This window comes from Gymnoscopelus braueri (assembly GCF_963280865.1).
Source record: "Gymnoscopelus braueri genome assembly, chromosome: 19".
Classification (NCBI taxonomy): domain Eukaryota; kingdom Metazoa; phylum Chordata; class Actinopteri; order Myctophiformes; family Myctophidae; genus Gymnoscopelus; species Gymnoscopelus braueri.
The window spans coordinates 13,023,276-13,041,011 of NC_137621.1; the positions used below are offsets into that span (position 1 = coordinate 13,023,276).

At 41.1% G+C, this 17,736-nt stretch overlaps 3 protein-coding genes across 3 annotated transcripts in view; 1 reads left to right on the forward strand and 2 right to left on the reverse strand.

The window, feature by feature from the left end:
- The window catches only part of klhl28 (kelch like family member 28), a 329,784-nt gene that overhangs the window by 263,200 nt on the left and 48,848 nt on the right, over nt 1-17,736 (reverse strand). The window lies entirely within an intron of this gene.
- Nucleotides 1,566-3,701, forward strand: LOC308074662 (ankyrin repeat and LEM domain-containing protein 2-like; the record flags this gene model as incomplete). Its single annotated transcript, XM_080414169.1, is given in 3 exon segments — nt 1,566-2,699; nt 2,702-2,776; nt 2,778-3,701. Coding segments are annotated over 3 exon segments (2,133 nt in total).
- mthfd1b (methylenetetrahydrofolate dehydrogenase (NADP+ dependent) 1b) overlaps nt 11,338-17,736 on the reverse strand; it is a 29,701-nt gene continuing 23,302 nt past the window's right edge. Inside the window, exons 21-28 of the mRNA XM_080413896.1 lie at nt 17,164-17,303; nt 16,142-16,183; nt 15,721-15,821; nt 15,416-15,593; nt 14,399-14,506; nt 13,235-13,387; nt 12,333-12,448; nt 11,338-11,449 (exon numbers count right to left, since the gene is read on the reverse strand). Coding sequence (XP_080270022.1) covers nt 12,359-12,448; nt 13,235-13,387; nt 14,399-14,506; nt 15,416-15,593; nt 15,721-15,821; nt 16,142-16,183; nt 17,164-17,303 — 812 coding nt within the window. The 3' untranslated portion in view covers nt 11,338-11,449; nt 12,333-12,358. The remainder of the gene's footprint in view (nt 11,450-12,332; nt 12,449-13,234; nt 13,388-14,398; nt 14,507-15,415; nt 15,594-15,720; nt 15,822-16,141; nt 16,184-17,163; nt 17,304-17,736) is intronic.

Below are 17,736 nucleotides of genomic sequence, written 5' to 3' on the forward strand. Positions count from 1 at the left end.
TTTCCTCCATGTATGGAGGCTTTGTACCATGAGGCTTTGTACCTGTTTCGTCCATACATGGGCAGGGGCCATTTGTCCTCCGGCCCCAGCCAAAAAAAAGTTTGTGACGTCCCCTTTCGTCATGAACTATTCATGACATCATGAACTTCAGTTATAAAGTGGTTTGTAGGTGTGTTACATACTAGGACTTAATTCTGGGTCTGGCAGAACCAGGTCTTGTTTTTTACCCTCAGTTGTTGTTTTTGCAAGTAATAATATTCATGCCACATAATATATATTTACTTAATGTGGATATTAGAAAACTTCCACACAAACAAATTAAGTCGCACTATAATCTCATGATACTAATGAATCAAACAGCAAACTTTAGTTCCTTTATAATAATAATAATATTATATTATCAAATATTACCTGAGTGCAAATAGCCGATCTACTGTACATGTGAGCTTGTAGTTCGGCTATTTTCACATTATTTGTCAGGGTGGGGGGTCCCCAGTTCACGGTTTAAGTAGCTAAATCCTCTAGAACCCTTTTCCTGCTTAGGCCACTGGACTGTGAACCTCTCTACCAAGTGTGGTAAGTAGCCCTCAGAGTTTTAGAGAGAAAAATACTTGAATGTGAGCTGTAACCTATTCCCATTCATGTCATTGGGGAAATCAAATTCTCTAATAAATTAATATAAATAAAGTCTGCTAGATCACCTCTCCAACAAGCTGACACAATCTGGGCACACACATCCATTCACGGATATCTCCATACATAATGGGCATGTGACGTGCCGATTTGCACTGATGTCAGGCATGTCCATTTTTGGGTATTATCACCGGGGTTAATTTAAACAGTTTTTCCCATGCCAACATGCTGACACAAAAATAACAAAATAAATAAATACCACACTGTATACATAACTCTGATCAAAAGTACAGTTTAGTATTCTAATTTGCAAGCTAGAGAGCGGAGGGCAAGAGAGAGAGAAAGAGAGATTCTGAAGACAGACTTAAATGTTTAACTTAGACAATACTGTGTTCACTCAAATGTTGTCAACTTGGTATGTGCCCACCATATACTGTATGTGCCCACCATATACTTTATGTGCCCACCATAGACAGACAACAGACACACAGCTTGTAAGTAAACATTATAGTAAGTAGATCATCGTCTCCGCCAGGCCAACGGCAAGGGGGCAGATTTTGTTAAATCTGTGTGTCTATGTGTCCGTGTGTCTGTGGCTGACCTTGCAAACCACTGGGCCAAGTCATCCAAATGTTTCTCAAAGCTTGTAAATATTTCAGGGGGGTGGGGTGACTATGTTTACATTTTGTGAATTTATAATCTCAGGTTCACTGCCCCGCCGACCATCCAAACCACAAATTAAGACTTACCTAAATATGGAGCCATGGAACTCCATATTTGGATGTTAATATGACATCATATTGATGATGTAAGATTCTCTGGCAGAGATATGCATTCGACTTAGTACACCTTTCTAGTTGAGATTGAATCCTTCAGGGAACAAACAAGGAAGATGCACATATGCTACATTCAAAGTGCATACCATGGACACAATGATAGCAGGCCATGTTAACGGTGACAACATGCAGACCATCGTTGGCAGACTGCAGTGCATGACAGCAGACCAGTTGCAACAGTCAATTCTTGGAGCAGGACTGAAATGCGGCCCAATAACTTCAACCACACGAACCACCTATGAGAGGATGCTGGCCCAAGCCCTGGTTCAGACTGATACGGTTGTATTTGGATCTGAGAGGGGCGATAGCCCAGGACCGTCGTGCAAAGAGGAGGCTTATGATAAATGCCTGACATTAAATCAGTCAGTGGAGGAGGCTAAGGGAGAGAGCATCAGAGCTCTGTGTAAAGAGAAGCCATTGGTTTATTATGGTGTATGCCCTCAAAGGGATGACCAATTCACAAAATATGAAAATGTTAATGTCTTTGTGGACAGGAAGACGGCACTTAACGTCATGAGGGCAATGAAAGGGGCTAGGTTCAAAGGCTTTTCAACACAAGAGGAAGCAGAGACATTTTCCAAAGGGATAAATACACTGGAATTAGGAACATTGCACGCAAGTTTGGAGAATGCCAATGAATTCCCCACCCCACGAAACCAGGACCTTACAAGCAAGCTAAGAATAGCTGTTGAGCAGGGTGATCAGATAGCCTTTATGAAGCTAGTGTGGGATAACCCACGCTACCTCATAGGCTCTGGTGACAACCCCACTATTGTGCATTTAGGTTGCCACTATAATGTCCTACATGTAGCAGCCAAGGAGAACCAGCCTGGGATTGTCCATGTTCTATTGGACACACTGGAGGACCCAGAATTTATGCGACGAATGTATCCTGATGATCAGGAAACTATTCTTCACCAGCGTATTTGCCACATTGTAGATCTGTATCTCAATACACCCGATAAAACAAACAACGATGGACCTCTTCACTTTGCCTGCAAGTTTGGATGCCCAGAAGTGGTCAACTTACTGTGTTCCCATCCCATCACGGACAAACAGCGAAGGAATAAATACGGCCAAATGCCCTGTGATGTGATTTGTGAGAGGAATAACAACACACCGGAGATACAGAAACAAATGAAAGAATACCTTGAAGATAGATGCTATGTACACCTACTGAGGGCTACAGACAACAGTGTCCAGCCTATGTTTACATTTACACGTTCACCAAGAAGCCAACTAAAGACAGATTTTCAACCTCTGGATTCTGGATTGAAGGCTGTCCAATCGATCCTATCCTGGCAGTTGAGAGCATACGTGGGACCTCTTTCTCCTTCAAAGGCAGCAGAGTTTTATAAACTATGGAGGAATCCACAACAGAAGCCAGCAGAGAACCCAGCAAGGGATTTCCATGGTATACTCAAAACAGACCCTGACAGGGGAATAGAGCGTGTGGGAAGGGAGATTGCACACAAGCTGTCCCACCCTTGGGCAGAATACTGGGACTTCCTGGACATTTTCGTTGACTTATCAACAGAAGAAGGACTGAACAGGCTGGAGAGCTACCTAGAGAAGGACAATAGTGTGGCTCACCAAACCGCCAAGTGGATCGATCTTATAACTGATTCAACAACTGCCAAACGACACGTATCATCTTCCACAACAGCAAAACGCTCTGTGTCTCCAGTATACAATTTGCCTTTACAGTTTGAGGAAGCTGATTTGCCAGATGTGTCGATCTCACTTGACCACCAAGAAGAGAAGGTAGATGATGCTGAAGGCCATCCGTCTACCTTTGTTCCTGTGAGTGAACGACAAGGCCTGGATTTGTCAGACAGCAGTTTCTGGACATTATGGTCCCCCATACTGTCCAGCCAGGAAAAACAGGAGAACAAGGACGATGAGATGATGATGATAGGTGATGAGAGTACCTCTTCAGATGAGTATCGGACTGCTGTTGAGGAATTTGTTGATTACTCCCAAGAGGATGAGAGGATGGGCTCTGTCTCGTCGTATTCATCTAGCCAATCTATGGTGGATGACAGCGAGTACACAACCCTCATACCAGAATCCAGTGCAAGTCAGAAACTGTTCATTAAGGGGGACTTACACACCAAGTTGGACAATGAGGTACTGTCTGCTATTGAGAATGTCAAGATTAAAGCAGAGAGATACCCATTCATTACCAAGTGGAGGAGCACTGTTCAAGCTTATCCATCAACGCAGATGTAGTGCCCCTGACAAGAACCAGCCACAACAACTCTGCCAATCAGGCTATGCTCTATTGGCACGGTAGGTTGTGCGTCGCTTTGCAGAGTGGGAGGCTGGGGTTCTATCCCAGCTCGGGTCTAAATCACTACATCTGGTGTACACTGTGTAGTCGAGAGGACATGGAGGAGGTTCTCGCGTGAGGGACATGAAAGACGTGCGTTGTTGAGCGTATCGTGAGTGGCGTAGCGTGTGGTGTGAAGCGTGACGCTCCCAAAAACTGCGGGGGTAGATGTAGTGCCCCAGACAATACCCGGCCACAACAGCTCTGCCAATCGTTCAGCTCTATTGGCACAGTAGGTTGTGCATCAGTTTGCCTTGGGTCTAAATCACTACACATACAAAAAGCATTTAATGGAGAAGAAGGATTTCTGGATCTCTGGATCACCCAACTGATCAGGGGTCAGCAGTGAACAGGATGAGCTACCTAATAGCTTATTGTGGCTTTCCTGACTGTGACAGACCTGTTTATCTGACAGTATACAACTAACTATAACGTTAAAACTTCCACATAAGGAATACCATGTTTATATTCAGGTATATAAGCTATAGCTACTTTGTTCAGAGAAACAAAAGCGTGATCAAGCTTTTCATATAATAGTATGGTGCTATTTTCACCAAACCACCTAGCCTATCTGAGTCATAATTCATACTCGTAAGCACGTAGAAACAACAATTACAGTATCAAACTCCAATAAAACAAAATGGAAAAGAAATAAAACAACCCCCTAAAACAGGGTAAGAAGAGAACATTTTCAGATTTTTGCATATGAAAAGAAATCAAGGGGCAACATTTTTAAACAAACACACACTTCTCTGACACCTCGCACTACTGTAATTGCCGTCCGATGAATGTGACTCTGTGAAATCTTTTTTTTCCCACTCAAACCAAGTTTGATTCCTACGCTTGTACCAATGCATTAAAAAAATTGCATCAGACTGTGCAAGGGCCCAAATGAGTTTACAAACCCATGGTGGTTGCTGAGTTTTCCAAGAAAATTAAGGATCACCTATGTGTGGGCCTCTGAGAAGTACTTATTGATGGGGCCTGGTACTACTGGGCCTGAAGGGAAAAGAGAACAGGGTTATTGCGAATGTAGGAATCCACAGGGCAAAAACAAACATAAAAATGTAATGGGAGTTACTAATTATGCCATCTTTCCACTGCATAGTCCCGGCTCTCCTGCACTCTCTCCCTCTCTCACACTGACCGAGCTCTCCCTTCTCTGCCTCCCCTCCCGCTCTCTTGCTATGTCCATATTTGGGCATAATCAGTTTACGCTGACATCGGAGAGCTCCATTTAACGACAATCCATCCAACGTCAGACATAATAAAAACCATTGACCAACAATTTTCATATGTCCATATTTGGGCATGTCTGCGTGCTAATGCATGCCACAATTGGACACTCTGTCAGGGTATTTCACCCCATTTGAACGAGCACCACTGAAATACTTGACCTAACCAATAGCTTACCATATCCTAGAAATGAATGAATTAAATTGTGATAATATCACATTTCAAACAGATCATGATTTCCAAATGTTTACAAACCATAACAATACATACATGCAATGTACATGTATTGTATATCATGTACTGCCGCCTAGGTTCAGAGCCTTTAACAATTCAAAAGGTTAGGAAAAGTTACAGTAACTCACCGGACTAAGCACTCTACCAGTTAGATATCAAGTTATTAAAACCCTGTATGGTTGACCGGAGTCCCTCAGTATGGAATCAGATCACTGCCATTACATAAAGGTTTCACAAGCTTGAAAATCTTTTTGGAAGACTGAAAAATCTTTTTGAATCTCTGAAAACAGTTTTGATTGCCAAAAGTCAAGTCAAGTCCATTTTATTTATAGAGCACATTTAGAAACAACCAAAGGCCGACCAAAGTGCTGTACATCAAGGTTAAATAACACAAAATAATCAAATACATACACATAAGACTGCAAAAAAAAAAAAAAAAAAAAAAAGGGATCATCAACAAAAAAGCTTCAATATATAAGCCATAACAAGAGGGCAAACAGGAGACGAAAAATGTTGGAGCACATAACCAAGTGTCCAACCATTTCTCCAAGGCAGGAGGTATTATTTAAAAGGCCTGGGAGAACAGGTGCGTTTTTAATCCGTTTTTAAAAATGTCCAAAGATGGTGCAGACCTGATAAGTGGCGGTAAGCTGTTCCATAATTTTGGGGCAGCGGCCGAGAAGGCACGGTCACCTTTTGACTTCAGGCGGGTGTGTGGAACCTTGAGGAGCCCCTGATCTGTTGATCTTAGAGGCCTTGTGGTATCGGGGGGAGGAAGCAACTCGCATATATAGGGAGGTGCCAACCCATGTTGGGCTTTGTAGAAGAATAATAACATTTTAAAATCAACTCTGTGTTTGACTGGAAGCCAGTGAAGGGACGCCAAGATGGGAGTGATGTGATCCCACCTTCTGGTGCCAGTCAAGAGCCTAGCAGCAGCGTTCTGGGGAGCTGCAGTCTAGAGAGAGAGGCACTAGAAACTCCTGAGTAAAGTGAATTGCAGTAATCTAGGCGGGAGGAGATGAGGGCATGAATGACTTTTTCCAGGTCGTGGGTTGATAAAAAAGGTTTTTATTTTACTGATTTGTCTGAATTGGAAGAAGGCTCCTTTGACAACGGTATTGATTTGTTTGTCGAATTTGAGGGCAGAGTCCAGGATTACCCCCACATTTTTGACATGTGGTTTGCAAGTCAGCGGGCCAAGGGAGGTGGAATAATATTTGTTTTGTGAGGGGACCAAAGAGTATAATTTCAGTTTTATTGTCGTTTCAGTAGAAAGTTTTCTGACATCCAGGTTTTTATGTCTGTGAGACAATCTAACAGGGGATCTAGTGTATGTGTATGTCTGTGGCAAAAATAAAATATTGATGGAAATGTCCATCACAAGCTTGCATGGTGATGACCCCTGATTCAGCCTGGATATCAGGTTTGGCTTGCAAGAAAGAGAGATGAAAAACAAGATTTATTCTCCCATGTCAGTGTCGAAGCAATGGAAAATATTTCTTTAATCCTCAATCTGGTTTTCCTGGCAGAAACACATTGCTTTACCTGTCTTGTAAGTTTCATCATAATGATCAGGTTGGGGCGTGGACACTTAGCCATCCGGTTAATCATCACATACAAAGAAGAGACATACAATCTTAGCTCACAGTTAAGACACACACACAGACACAGACAGTTTAGTTCAACTTTCTGAAACAGGTAATTACTTTGTTTTTATTGAGTTTATTAGGATCCCCATTAGCTGGTGCATAACAACAGCTAATCTTCCTGGGGTCCACACAACATAAAAACATGACATTTGACAAGACATTACAGGACAATTATATAAAAAGATTTACAAGGTAAATTTTCCTTCGAACAGTGACTTTCATATCATCCATCATATACAGCGTATTCTCTGATTCCCCATTTCCTTGGAAACAGTGTTGATTTTGAGAGCAAATTGCGATTAAGCTTTAGTCATAGTCTTTTGAATAAAATTCCATTTAGTTTTAGTTATATTTTAGCCATCTGAAATGTTTTAGTTTTTGTCTAGTTTTAGTCGACTAAATATCATCAGATTTTAGTTGACTAAATCTACAGTTAATATAGTCGACTAAAATGTATTTTGGCGGTGCCTCGATGGTGTCCTAATGGCTGATTTTACACTTGGTTGCATGCTGAAAATAGCCGATCTGCGACACGTTGACAGCATTGCAACAGATACATTATTTCTTATTTACTTTAACAATGGTTCTCTCTTTCTTTCTTGCTTCAAGTGAAAATGGTGAGTCAGTTAATTTGGTTTTCAACACTTTTTTTGTAATCCTTAGAATGGTTTCTCTCAAAAGGACATTGATGTTAAGTTTAGGCATGGGTTTGTTTGGGGTTTGTTTAGTTAATTCATTTCAGTTAAGGTTAGGCACCGCAAGTATGGTTAAGTTTTGGCATGTGTTTGGTGTGTTTTTGTGTGTTTTTAATCATTTCCTTTTAGTTAAGATTAGGCACTGTTATACAGTTACGTTCAGGGTTAGGATACTAATGCTGCATGAGAATTCATTTGTGACGTGGCATGCATGCACATTCTTTTTTATCAGGATAAAGAGAAAGACTGCAAAGATGAGGGATGTCACCCAGACTCATCCTCTGGCTCTCAAGATGTAAGACAACTGTTTATTTTACACTGATTATTAATGCACAGTTGGAACAAGATAACTGATTTGAATGTTAACCCTGTCTTTTTCAGCCCATAGCAGCCCCTCATACATATTTTTCTGATAAGTGGGCCCACCGGTACGAGGTCAAACAGGGCGGGACTTCAGGCTCTGAAGACGTAAGGCAACTCTTTATAGTTTCTGACTTGTTTTAATCCCTTTCTGCATAAATGCAGCTTTTTTTTTTAAAAGAGGAAAAAAAGGCTGTTTTGTTGCCAATCAAATGTGCTTTATATGTGCTTCACATTCAGCCATTCAGTTTTTTTCAAATAATTGTAGTGGAGTAAAAGTATAATATTTGCCTCTGAGCTGGAGTAGAGTATAAGTAAAAGTACTGAAAATTGGAAATACTCCAGTAAAGTAAAGAATACCTCAAAATTGTACTTAAGTACAGTACTTGAGAAAATGTACTTAATTACTTCACACCACTGCATTCAGACATTCACACACACAGCTAGTTGTGTGTGTGAGCTTGTAGAGCTTGTAGATTATTTTTCGTTGTGCGATACAAATGTGTAACCTTGTGTAAATCAGGCTTTACACTTTATGCAGTGCACACCATTCACACAGCGATGGTGGAGGGGAACCATGCAGGGCACATATCTGCTCATCAGGAGCAGTTATGGGTTCAGTGTCTTGCTCAAGGACACTTCGACATGCAGACCAACAGGAACCTATATGTCCTGAGCCACTCCCGCTTTAATATAGCACCCACAGCCTTGTATTACAGAGTTTTCGTCACCTCGGGGGCAGAAAACAAACAGCACCGGTCACGTGGTTTCATGCAAGTTCGAAATAGTGACAACCGCTCATAGACTCCAGTGCATTACGTAAACTTCCGGTTCAGGGCTTTGTCACTATTGGCCAATAGAAGGCTCTGTAGAGGACTGGCCCGATGAAGTGAACGGAGGTGACGCAATTCTCCTTATATGGCTCTGATAGCACCTATACATTTTGATGCATGGATTCAATCATTGATGGGTTTTGTTTGTTTGTCTGTTTTTTGCCCGTTTCCAGGGGGCTGGCAAGAAGGGAAAGGGACAAGGAGGAGGAAAGAGTCAAGATCAAGTTGGAAGCAAAACAAAATGAATCCGCATAACTTAAAGGTTTCATGACGTTCAGTTTTACCATACATTAAAAGTCTTTGTCATTGTCTTTCAAACGTGTATAGAAAGTTTTAACAAAAAATTCCACTCCATTGATCCATGGCAGGTGTTTTTCTCTCATATTTCTAAAGCCTTTTCAACTGCAATGAAAAAATAAATCTTTGCCTGTGGGTGTCGCTGGTGAGGGATTTTGCCTGTCAATCATCGCCTCTGCTCCGCCCCGGAAAGGATAGGGGAGGGGAGGGGCGAGGAGGAGAGTGGGCGGGATTAATCGGCTATGACCTCACTGCCGAAGGGCCAAGCTCAGATTACTTTTCAGCCTAATTATTCAGAAAACCCCAGACCACAGAAAATCCACTGAATGTTCAAAGTTCAGATTTTTTGGGTGTAATTGAGGTCATAAAACCCAGAAAAAAACATAACAAATAAAAAAAGTGAAAATGAATGTCATAGAACCTTTAAGTGATCAGTTTCCGCTGTACTGTATGATAATGACTGTGAAATATTCAAACACCAAAAAATAAACAATTTCAGCAAGAGAAACAATACTAGGTTGTAAAATATCCTGGAAATAGATATCCCGTCTTAAAAAGGGGCAGATGATGGCCCGAATCGCCGGCATGGCGGTCTGGGCACCTATAGGCTACAGTGTAGCCTGGTGTCGCGGGTTCGAGTCCCGAACCCGAAGGCCTTTGCTGCTTGTCACACCCCATCTCTCTCCCCCCCGTTTCCTGTCAGCCTACTGTATCTATAATAATAATAATAATAATAATAATAGGCATAAAAGCCCAAAAATAAATATTGGAAAAAAAGAAAAGGGGCAGATGATGAGGGGAAATGCAAAAGCAATATAGAAGACAAAGACATGGCTTTTAATCTGCTCTACATGATCTTTATTCAGTATTTTCTAATACAAAAGCAAAAACATTATTTTCTTCTTTTTATTTCATTATACAGCAGTGTTAATTACTGACATCGTTAAGACAGTGTAACACAATTAGATTGCAGGACAATACAAATCAGTCAGGCAGGGTCTGCATTTAGCTGAATACTGTGCTTATTACAAAAGGCCTAGTGAAGCCATAGTGCCATCAGTTTAGAACATAAGTGGTTGCATACAATATACGTGAAGTGATACTGTGTAACCTTTCCAGCTAAAATAAGTTATTATTCACTGGCATATTTTTCACAATAACCATTCCACATAAATGTATTGTGGTTGTGATGTGACCAAGTGTCTGTCTGCCCTCTTCAATGGGAATCACAGTTCATACAGATTCTCCATTAACCACAGAGCTACCAGAGGTGTCACCAAAAAGTTACACAGTATGACTTAAAAAATAAAAAAAAAGGTACCTGATGCAAGACTCCAGGCCTTGATCTGTGAGAGCCGTTTGGAAAAATATCATCTAAATGTACAAGGCTGGGAATCAATTACGGTGTGAGTAGTCATGTGAGGGCTCCTTCACCACGTTCACCCTGGTGTCAGTATTTTAGGCATGACATTATAGACAAAAATGACCAGAAAATGTCAAAAATATTTTAAACACGTTACAATAAAAAAAAAAAAAAGATATACAAGCTCTAAAGCGTTGCGTTGTGAACCAATACAGCTCAACTGTCAACATGACGAGTGAACTGAACATAATATGAAATAGAAATAGTTACATAAAGCAACATATAATGCCTAATTTATGCTCCATACCGAAAATAGACATCTAAAAATAGAAAATAGATCTACAAGCTCACAGCTGAGCTTGTAGATCTGCTATTTCAAATAAGTCCACGTGATAAGAGTTTAGAGAGGAACACCAAAAGTGGGTCCAAACTCCCTCAAGGTCTCCAGAACCAGTGTGTCGGATGATCCAGAAAAGAATGGACAGACAAGACACACAGAGGATCCGAGCCTCGTCCACCTGATGGACAGGAGGACGCATCCGGACACGGTCAGGCCCTTGCCGATGTCTCCTCTTTCCTCGACTCTTTGTCGGGTTGTAGAGACCAGCTTCAGGGCGCCGCCGCCATATTGCTTGTGCCTCTTTGAAGCGTTGTGAGCTTGTATATCAGCTATTTTGGCTATTACTGAAATAGGACTTAAGAGAAGTTAATGTGCAGCCTTAAAAAAGGGAATGTAGACAACTAAAAGTCTAACAGACGGCAGCAGCAGTGTCAGGGGGACAATCTGTCAAGGTGATTAATTAAGTTTCTAAATTTACCCTTCAGTGGCCTCGTGGGCAAAGCAAACTAATTATTTACAAATGTGAGTGGCTGAGTGAAAAACGTGTGATGAGAATCATGAACGGCAGGCGAAAAGGAAGACACTTCCAGGTTTTGTGCTCCGTCACATTTGATCAGGGCTCCATTGGCAGGTCACATCTGTACACAGAGACCGGGGAGATAAGAAGAGGATGAAGATATGCAGTGGTGGAAAAAGTGCTCACATTTTTACTTACAGTAAACCCTTAAAGGGACACTTCACCCAAAAAAACTTTTTTTCAATGGATTAGTCACCCCATGGAGACTTGAATTCATGGATATTTTTTAGTTTTTGTCTCATTCCTAAGACAATAATTTGATGACCAGCGGACCGGTAGGCAGCGGTTCCAGTAGGAGACACAACGAGTCGTTGTGTCTCCTACCGGAACCGCTGCCGGTCATGAAATTATTGTCTTAGGAATGAGACAAAAAACTAAAAAAATATCCATGAATTCAAGTCTCCATGGGGTGACTAATCCATTGAAACAATGTATTTTTTTGGGTGAAGTGTCCCTTTAAGACCTGAGGCCGATTCTACAAATGTCTTCTAAATCCTACAGTTTTCTGAAAAACGTATGTTGTTATATCAGTGGTACTCAAACGTTTTCATGTCAAGGACCACCCAAAAGTATATGTATTTGGCTGCGGACCCCCATCTCAAAATTTGTTGTTCCAGGGACCCCCAGAAGCAAGTCCGGTATACAAAATTTACTTGAGTAAAAGTACAAAAGTATTGGTATCAAAATATACTTAAAAATACCTAAAGTAAAATTACTCATTATGCAATGAATATACAATAATGAATATGTATAAAAAATCCTTTGAAAATAGCAGATCTACAAGCTCACAAGCTGTGAGCTTGTACATTGGCTATATTGTACATTGGCTATAAGTATATATATATATAATGTTTTGGGGGGCCTTGACCAAGCAGTGTGACACTGTGCTGTCACTATAAGCAACAGGCAGCACAAGACGGACATGGATCGATTGGCAGCCTTACCAGTTGAAACAGTGCAAAGATCCACATTAGAAGAGTCCGTTGACCTGCTCGGTCTCAGGGTCCAGATCGATGTCATAGAAACATGGTCTGGTTGGCAGGCCTGGGATCGTAGGCATCTAGAGGGAACAGATAGAAATGAGAGAGTCACAACGATGATGATCATAATAAGTTACGATTAATAACCATTTTCAACCTGGCATCCCTTTATTGGGGATGTCATTATGGGCAGACAAAGGCCCTTGCAAACAGTCAGATTCTTTTGCACGTAAAAAAATGGACACACACTTCTCTATAACCTCTTGCACAGAATTCCTCATTTCTTCCCAAATCAAACCCAATTTGATTCCTGTTAGGGCTGTCACGATTACAGATTGTTGACGATTAATTGTCAACACTAATGATTGCGCTTAGCGATTTAATTGTGTGTTTTTGGCATCGAACAAACATTTGAATGAAAACTTCATTTCTGTTTGGCTTTTAGGCTTCACGATCAAAAACGTATTTGACAAATAACTTAAAATATACAAAGAAATGACTGACATATTTAATAATTTTATACTTTGAAAAACAGCGGAAATAGCTGATCTACAAGCTTATGACGCGTTGTGAGCTTGTAGATCTGTTATTTCTGCTTTTTAAAATTTTGACGATTATGACTATTATGGAAAATAATTGCGATTATCTCAAATAATTGCGATTAGACGATTATGTAATAATTGTGACAGGCCTAATTCCTGTGTCCCTTTTCCCCATATGCGTTAAAAAACGGATTGTCCAATAAAAACATTGCACCGTTGCCATGTGCAAAAGCTAAGTGCTTCGCACAGCTGGCTGCAAGGCCGACTTCACTCCTGATACACAACAACAGAGGAAATGGGTGTGTCTACTAGTCTAGTGCCTACCGTGCCAACCAGCGGGAAGAGGAAGCCGGCGCCCACGCTGGCACTGATGTCCCTGATCGGCAGGATGAACCCGGTGGGAACGCCCTTCTTGTCTGCCTCGTGGGAGAGCGAGAGGTGGGTCTTTGCCATGCAGATTGGCAGATTGCTGAAGCCCTGAGGGGAGATGAGATGGTCGGTTTTTGTTTTGGTTATTATTAATTCTGTCCAAATTCCACCTGGACCTAATTTCATACATCTTTTATGATCTCCACTGTAGTCTACGAGGTCTATGCAAATATGCCACCAAATGATGCTTTGAAATCTGGCGAGATCATTCTGCAAAGCTGCTTGTGTGTCATTTACATAATAGTAACTTAGACCAGTGGTTTATTATTTTTGTGCCCAATGGGCAAGTCAAACACTCGAGGCACAGCTGTATTCATATCTGTACAAAATAGCCTCTATAACAGGTGTTATCATTCTTATCACTATGTAAATGTTTATTATTTACTAATGCCAAATACAATTTGACAAAATATTATATTACTCATGAAATATGTATGAACAAAATAATTCAAGAATTGCTTTTGACAAAATTACATCAAAACAGCAACAAATGCCATTTGAACCAGACACGTCACAAATTTAGAGACCAATAGCTAAAAAGAAAGAGATGCACCGACAAGGAAAACAACCTTTTTGTATAGTTGTATATACAGCAATGATAATGTGTGGTTGTCACAACATCCCAGATGCCGTGGGTGGCATAGCTTTTGTGAATCACCGACTTGACATTTAACTTGAGGTTCGAAATAGTTGGAATGACACTTATGATTATCTTCATTCAAACCGTCCATGCGTCACATCAAGTATAGTTATAAACCAGTTCGACAACATTGTGCGTTATTTCATCTTGCAGTTTGCAGTAAGTAGCCTTGGGAAGCAACAGTTCTCAAGCCATGTGACCCATAGCTCAGAAGCCAATCTCCTACGAGTAAACCCCCTGGAGACGACGCTAGTATTGCCGCAGGGACTTACCCCCAAACCGGCAATTGTGGTGCCAAGCAGGGAGGCATTGGGTACCATTATAGTCTTCGGTGTGACTCGGCCGGGGTTAGAACCCTGACCTCCCAGTCTCAGGGCGGACACTCTAACTCCGATAAATTGTAACTTAGCGGTACAGACCTGTCTGGTGTAGCGCTCCACCTTCTCTTGGGCCGCCGGCAGCAGCTCGATGTCGTCAGCTCCATAGATCTTCTGGGCAATGATTCGAATCTTGTCAGCGATGGGCAGCTAAAGGAGAATCACAAACACAACTAGGGGTGAAAACTATCAATCGGTTGAAACGATTAAGTGACATAAAATGTAATAAAATCATTAGCATTAACAAAACTGAATTTACAGAAGAACAAAGTAATTAAACAAGTCAGATGTGACTGGGTGGTGTGAGGAGAGCGAGAGATGGTTGAGAATTTCATGCATCGGTAGGAGAGAAAACGTATGATGCAGGGCACAGCAGTCAATAACTGGTGTCACCATTTTGGAGAAATCATAAACGTTGAAAAGTAAAAAATTAAATAAATAATAATAATGACAAAAAAGCCAATCTACAAGCTTACAATGCATCGCATTGCGACGCATTGCGACGCATTGTGAGCTTGTATATCGGCTATTTTTGCTATTCATTGTACTACGAAGTACAATATATAGGGTTTAAGTGGTTTAAAAGTGCTGACTGGTGAAGTGATACTGAAAACTATTCCTGAGAAAAAACGCTCATGGACAGAACTACTGTAGATGGTAACAGGGTAGGTGGGCACCAAGGAACAGTGGGCACCTCTGTTAAATTGGCTATTTTTTACCAAATGTTAAAAAACTAAATATTTGGAAAATGTTTTTAAGTAAAGTAAAGTATGCATGATTAGAACATGCTTAAACAATCGACAATTAAGGTCTAATATTTCTACAATTGCTACAAAACCCATATATCCAGTCATTTTGGGGCATAAACAAGTTGAAGGATAGAATTAAGCCTGATTATGATGTACCGTGCATGTTAACATCATGTATACTTTACATTACTTAAGACTATTTTTAAAATATTAAATTTTTTAACATTTTGGACAAAATTACAGCCAATTACATCGAGGTGCCCAGATGTCCCTAGCGCCCACCTATCCTGTATCCCTGTAGATGCCATACCTCCACATCATAGAGGAACTTAAAGTTGCTGGGGGCCTCAGAGGCCCTCTCGACGGCCTGTCCCAGGGCCACTGCACCGTCTCCACCGTCGGCCCAGTGGGAGGCCCTCACGGCATCGAAGGCCCCGGCAGACTTGGCCACTCTGCAGATCAGGTCCAGCTCGGCTTCCGTGTCGGTCCTGATTCAACGCAAAAAGGTGTCAAAAAGGTCAAGAGGAAATAAAAGGGCATGGCAGCCGAGTTTCAGCAATCTGAGCTCTTTTCTCTACGTGCAACACGTACTGTGTGAGGCATCGCCCAACTTACTTGAAAGCATTGACTGCAACCACGACTGGCACGCCGAAGTGCATGGCATTTTCTATCTGCTTATTCATGTTACTGCATCCCTTCTCCAGTAGCTCGAGGTTCTACACACACACACACACACACACACACACACACACACACACACACACACACACACACACACACACACACACACACACACACACACACACACACACACACACACACACACACACACACACACACACACACACACACACACACACACACACACACACACACACACACACACACACACACACACACACACACACACACACACGTGAGACAGAGGGAACTGAAGAGATAAAGCCTCAATACCTTCCCCTGCTCTTTCAGGGAAAAGTATGAAATTAAGTCGAGGAGAAGATAGCTGTGGGTGATGATGATGAAGACGATTTACCTCCTCTATGTATTCCTTGGGAAGTGGCATCCCAGCAGTGACCTAAAGAAATAAACAACAACAAAATAGTTAATTCACAGAGATCACAGACTGTGTGAATTTACCAAATCTGCGATGGAGGACAATCCTCCAGTTTCATTTCTCTTAGTACAGTAGCCACTCTATGACGTCAGTCATCTATGGCGCACCAACTATGGAGAGTTTTCAGGGATTTTCATATTGCAAGGGACACAGACAGACAGAGAGAGAGAGATCTCTAAATCAGTGGTTCTCAACCTGTGGGTCGGGACCAGTGGTGGAAAGTAACTAAGTACATTTACTCAAGTACTGTACTTAAGTACAATTTTGAGGTGCTTTACTTGAGTATTTCCAATTTCCAATACTTTTACTTCTACTCCACTACATCTCAAGAGGCAAATTGTTTTACTTTAGTTACTAGTTAGTTTTCAGATATAAATTATGATATAATGAAACATATATTAACCACTTTAGCCCTATTTTATACCTAGGCTATTTGAAAATAGCCGATCTACAAGCTCACAACGCGTCACATCGCGACGCGTCGTGAGCTTGTAGATCTGCTATTTTCAAATATTTAGTACTTTTACTTTTGGTACTTTACTGTAAGTACATTTTGATGCCAATACTTTTGTACTTTTACTCAAGTAAATTTTGAATTCTGGACATTTACTTGTAACAGAGTATTTTTATATTGCAGTATTGGTACTTTTTCTTAAGTAAAGAATTTGAGTACTTTTTCCACCACTGGTCGGGACCCCCTGAACAAACATTGGCCAAATTGTCAAATAATAATAAGAAAGAGGCAACATTTTTTTAAATAGCAGATCAGCTATCTTCACAATATTTATCTGTGGAACCGAGTCAAACTAAATTGAATCCCTCAACTCCTACAATTCCAAGTGCTTGTCAGGGTGGGGGGGGGTCCCGAGTTCAAATGATGATTATTTGGGGGGGGTCACGGCCTGAAAAAGGTTGAGAACCACTGCTCTAAATAAACCTACCAGGGGTCCTCCACCATGCATCTTCAAGGCTCGGACGGTAGCCACCAGAACCACCACGTGGGGCCTCAGGCCTGAGTAACGACACTTGATGTTGAAGAACTTCTCCATTCCGATGTCGGCACCAAAACCAGCCTCGGTCACTGTTGGATAAAAAGGACATAATCAAACAGGGACATTGAGGTTGAGAAACACGTTATAAGCCATTGATTCTCACCTTGTTTGTTTATTTCAAGTACCCTCAGTTTTTCAGATATACAAGCTCATAGGGCATAGCAGTGGCGGCCATTTTCTGGTTCCACTCCAAAATAGTCAATGCATTTTTCCCATTGACATTTCCAAAAATATTTATATCAATTCATTTAAGCCTAGAATCAAGCCATCCAGGATCCTGGTGAATCATGACCATATATATATATATTTTCATATTTAATTATATGATATACTATATTTAATAAATACCCTTTGTTTTGCCGTTTTCAAAAAAGTTTTTTTTCACAGAATCAAACGTTGTATGGTCATGATTCACCAGGACCCCTTAAAATAATTGATATAAATATTTTTGGAAATGTCGAT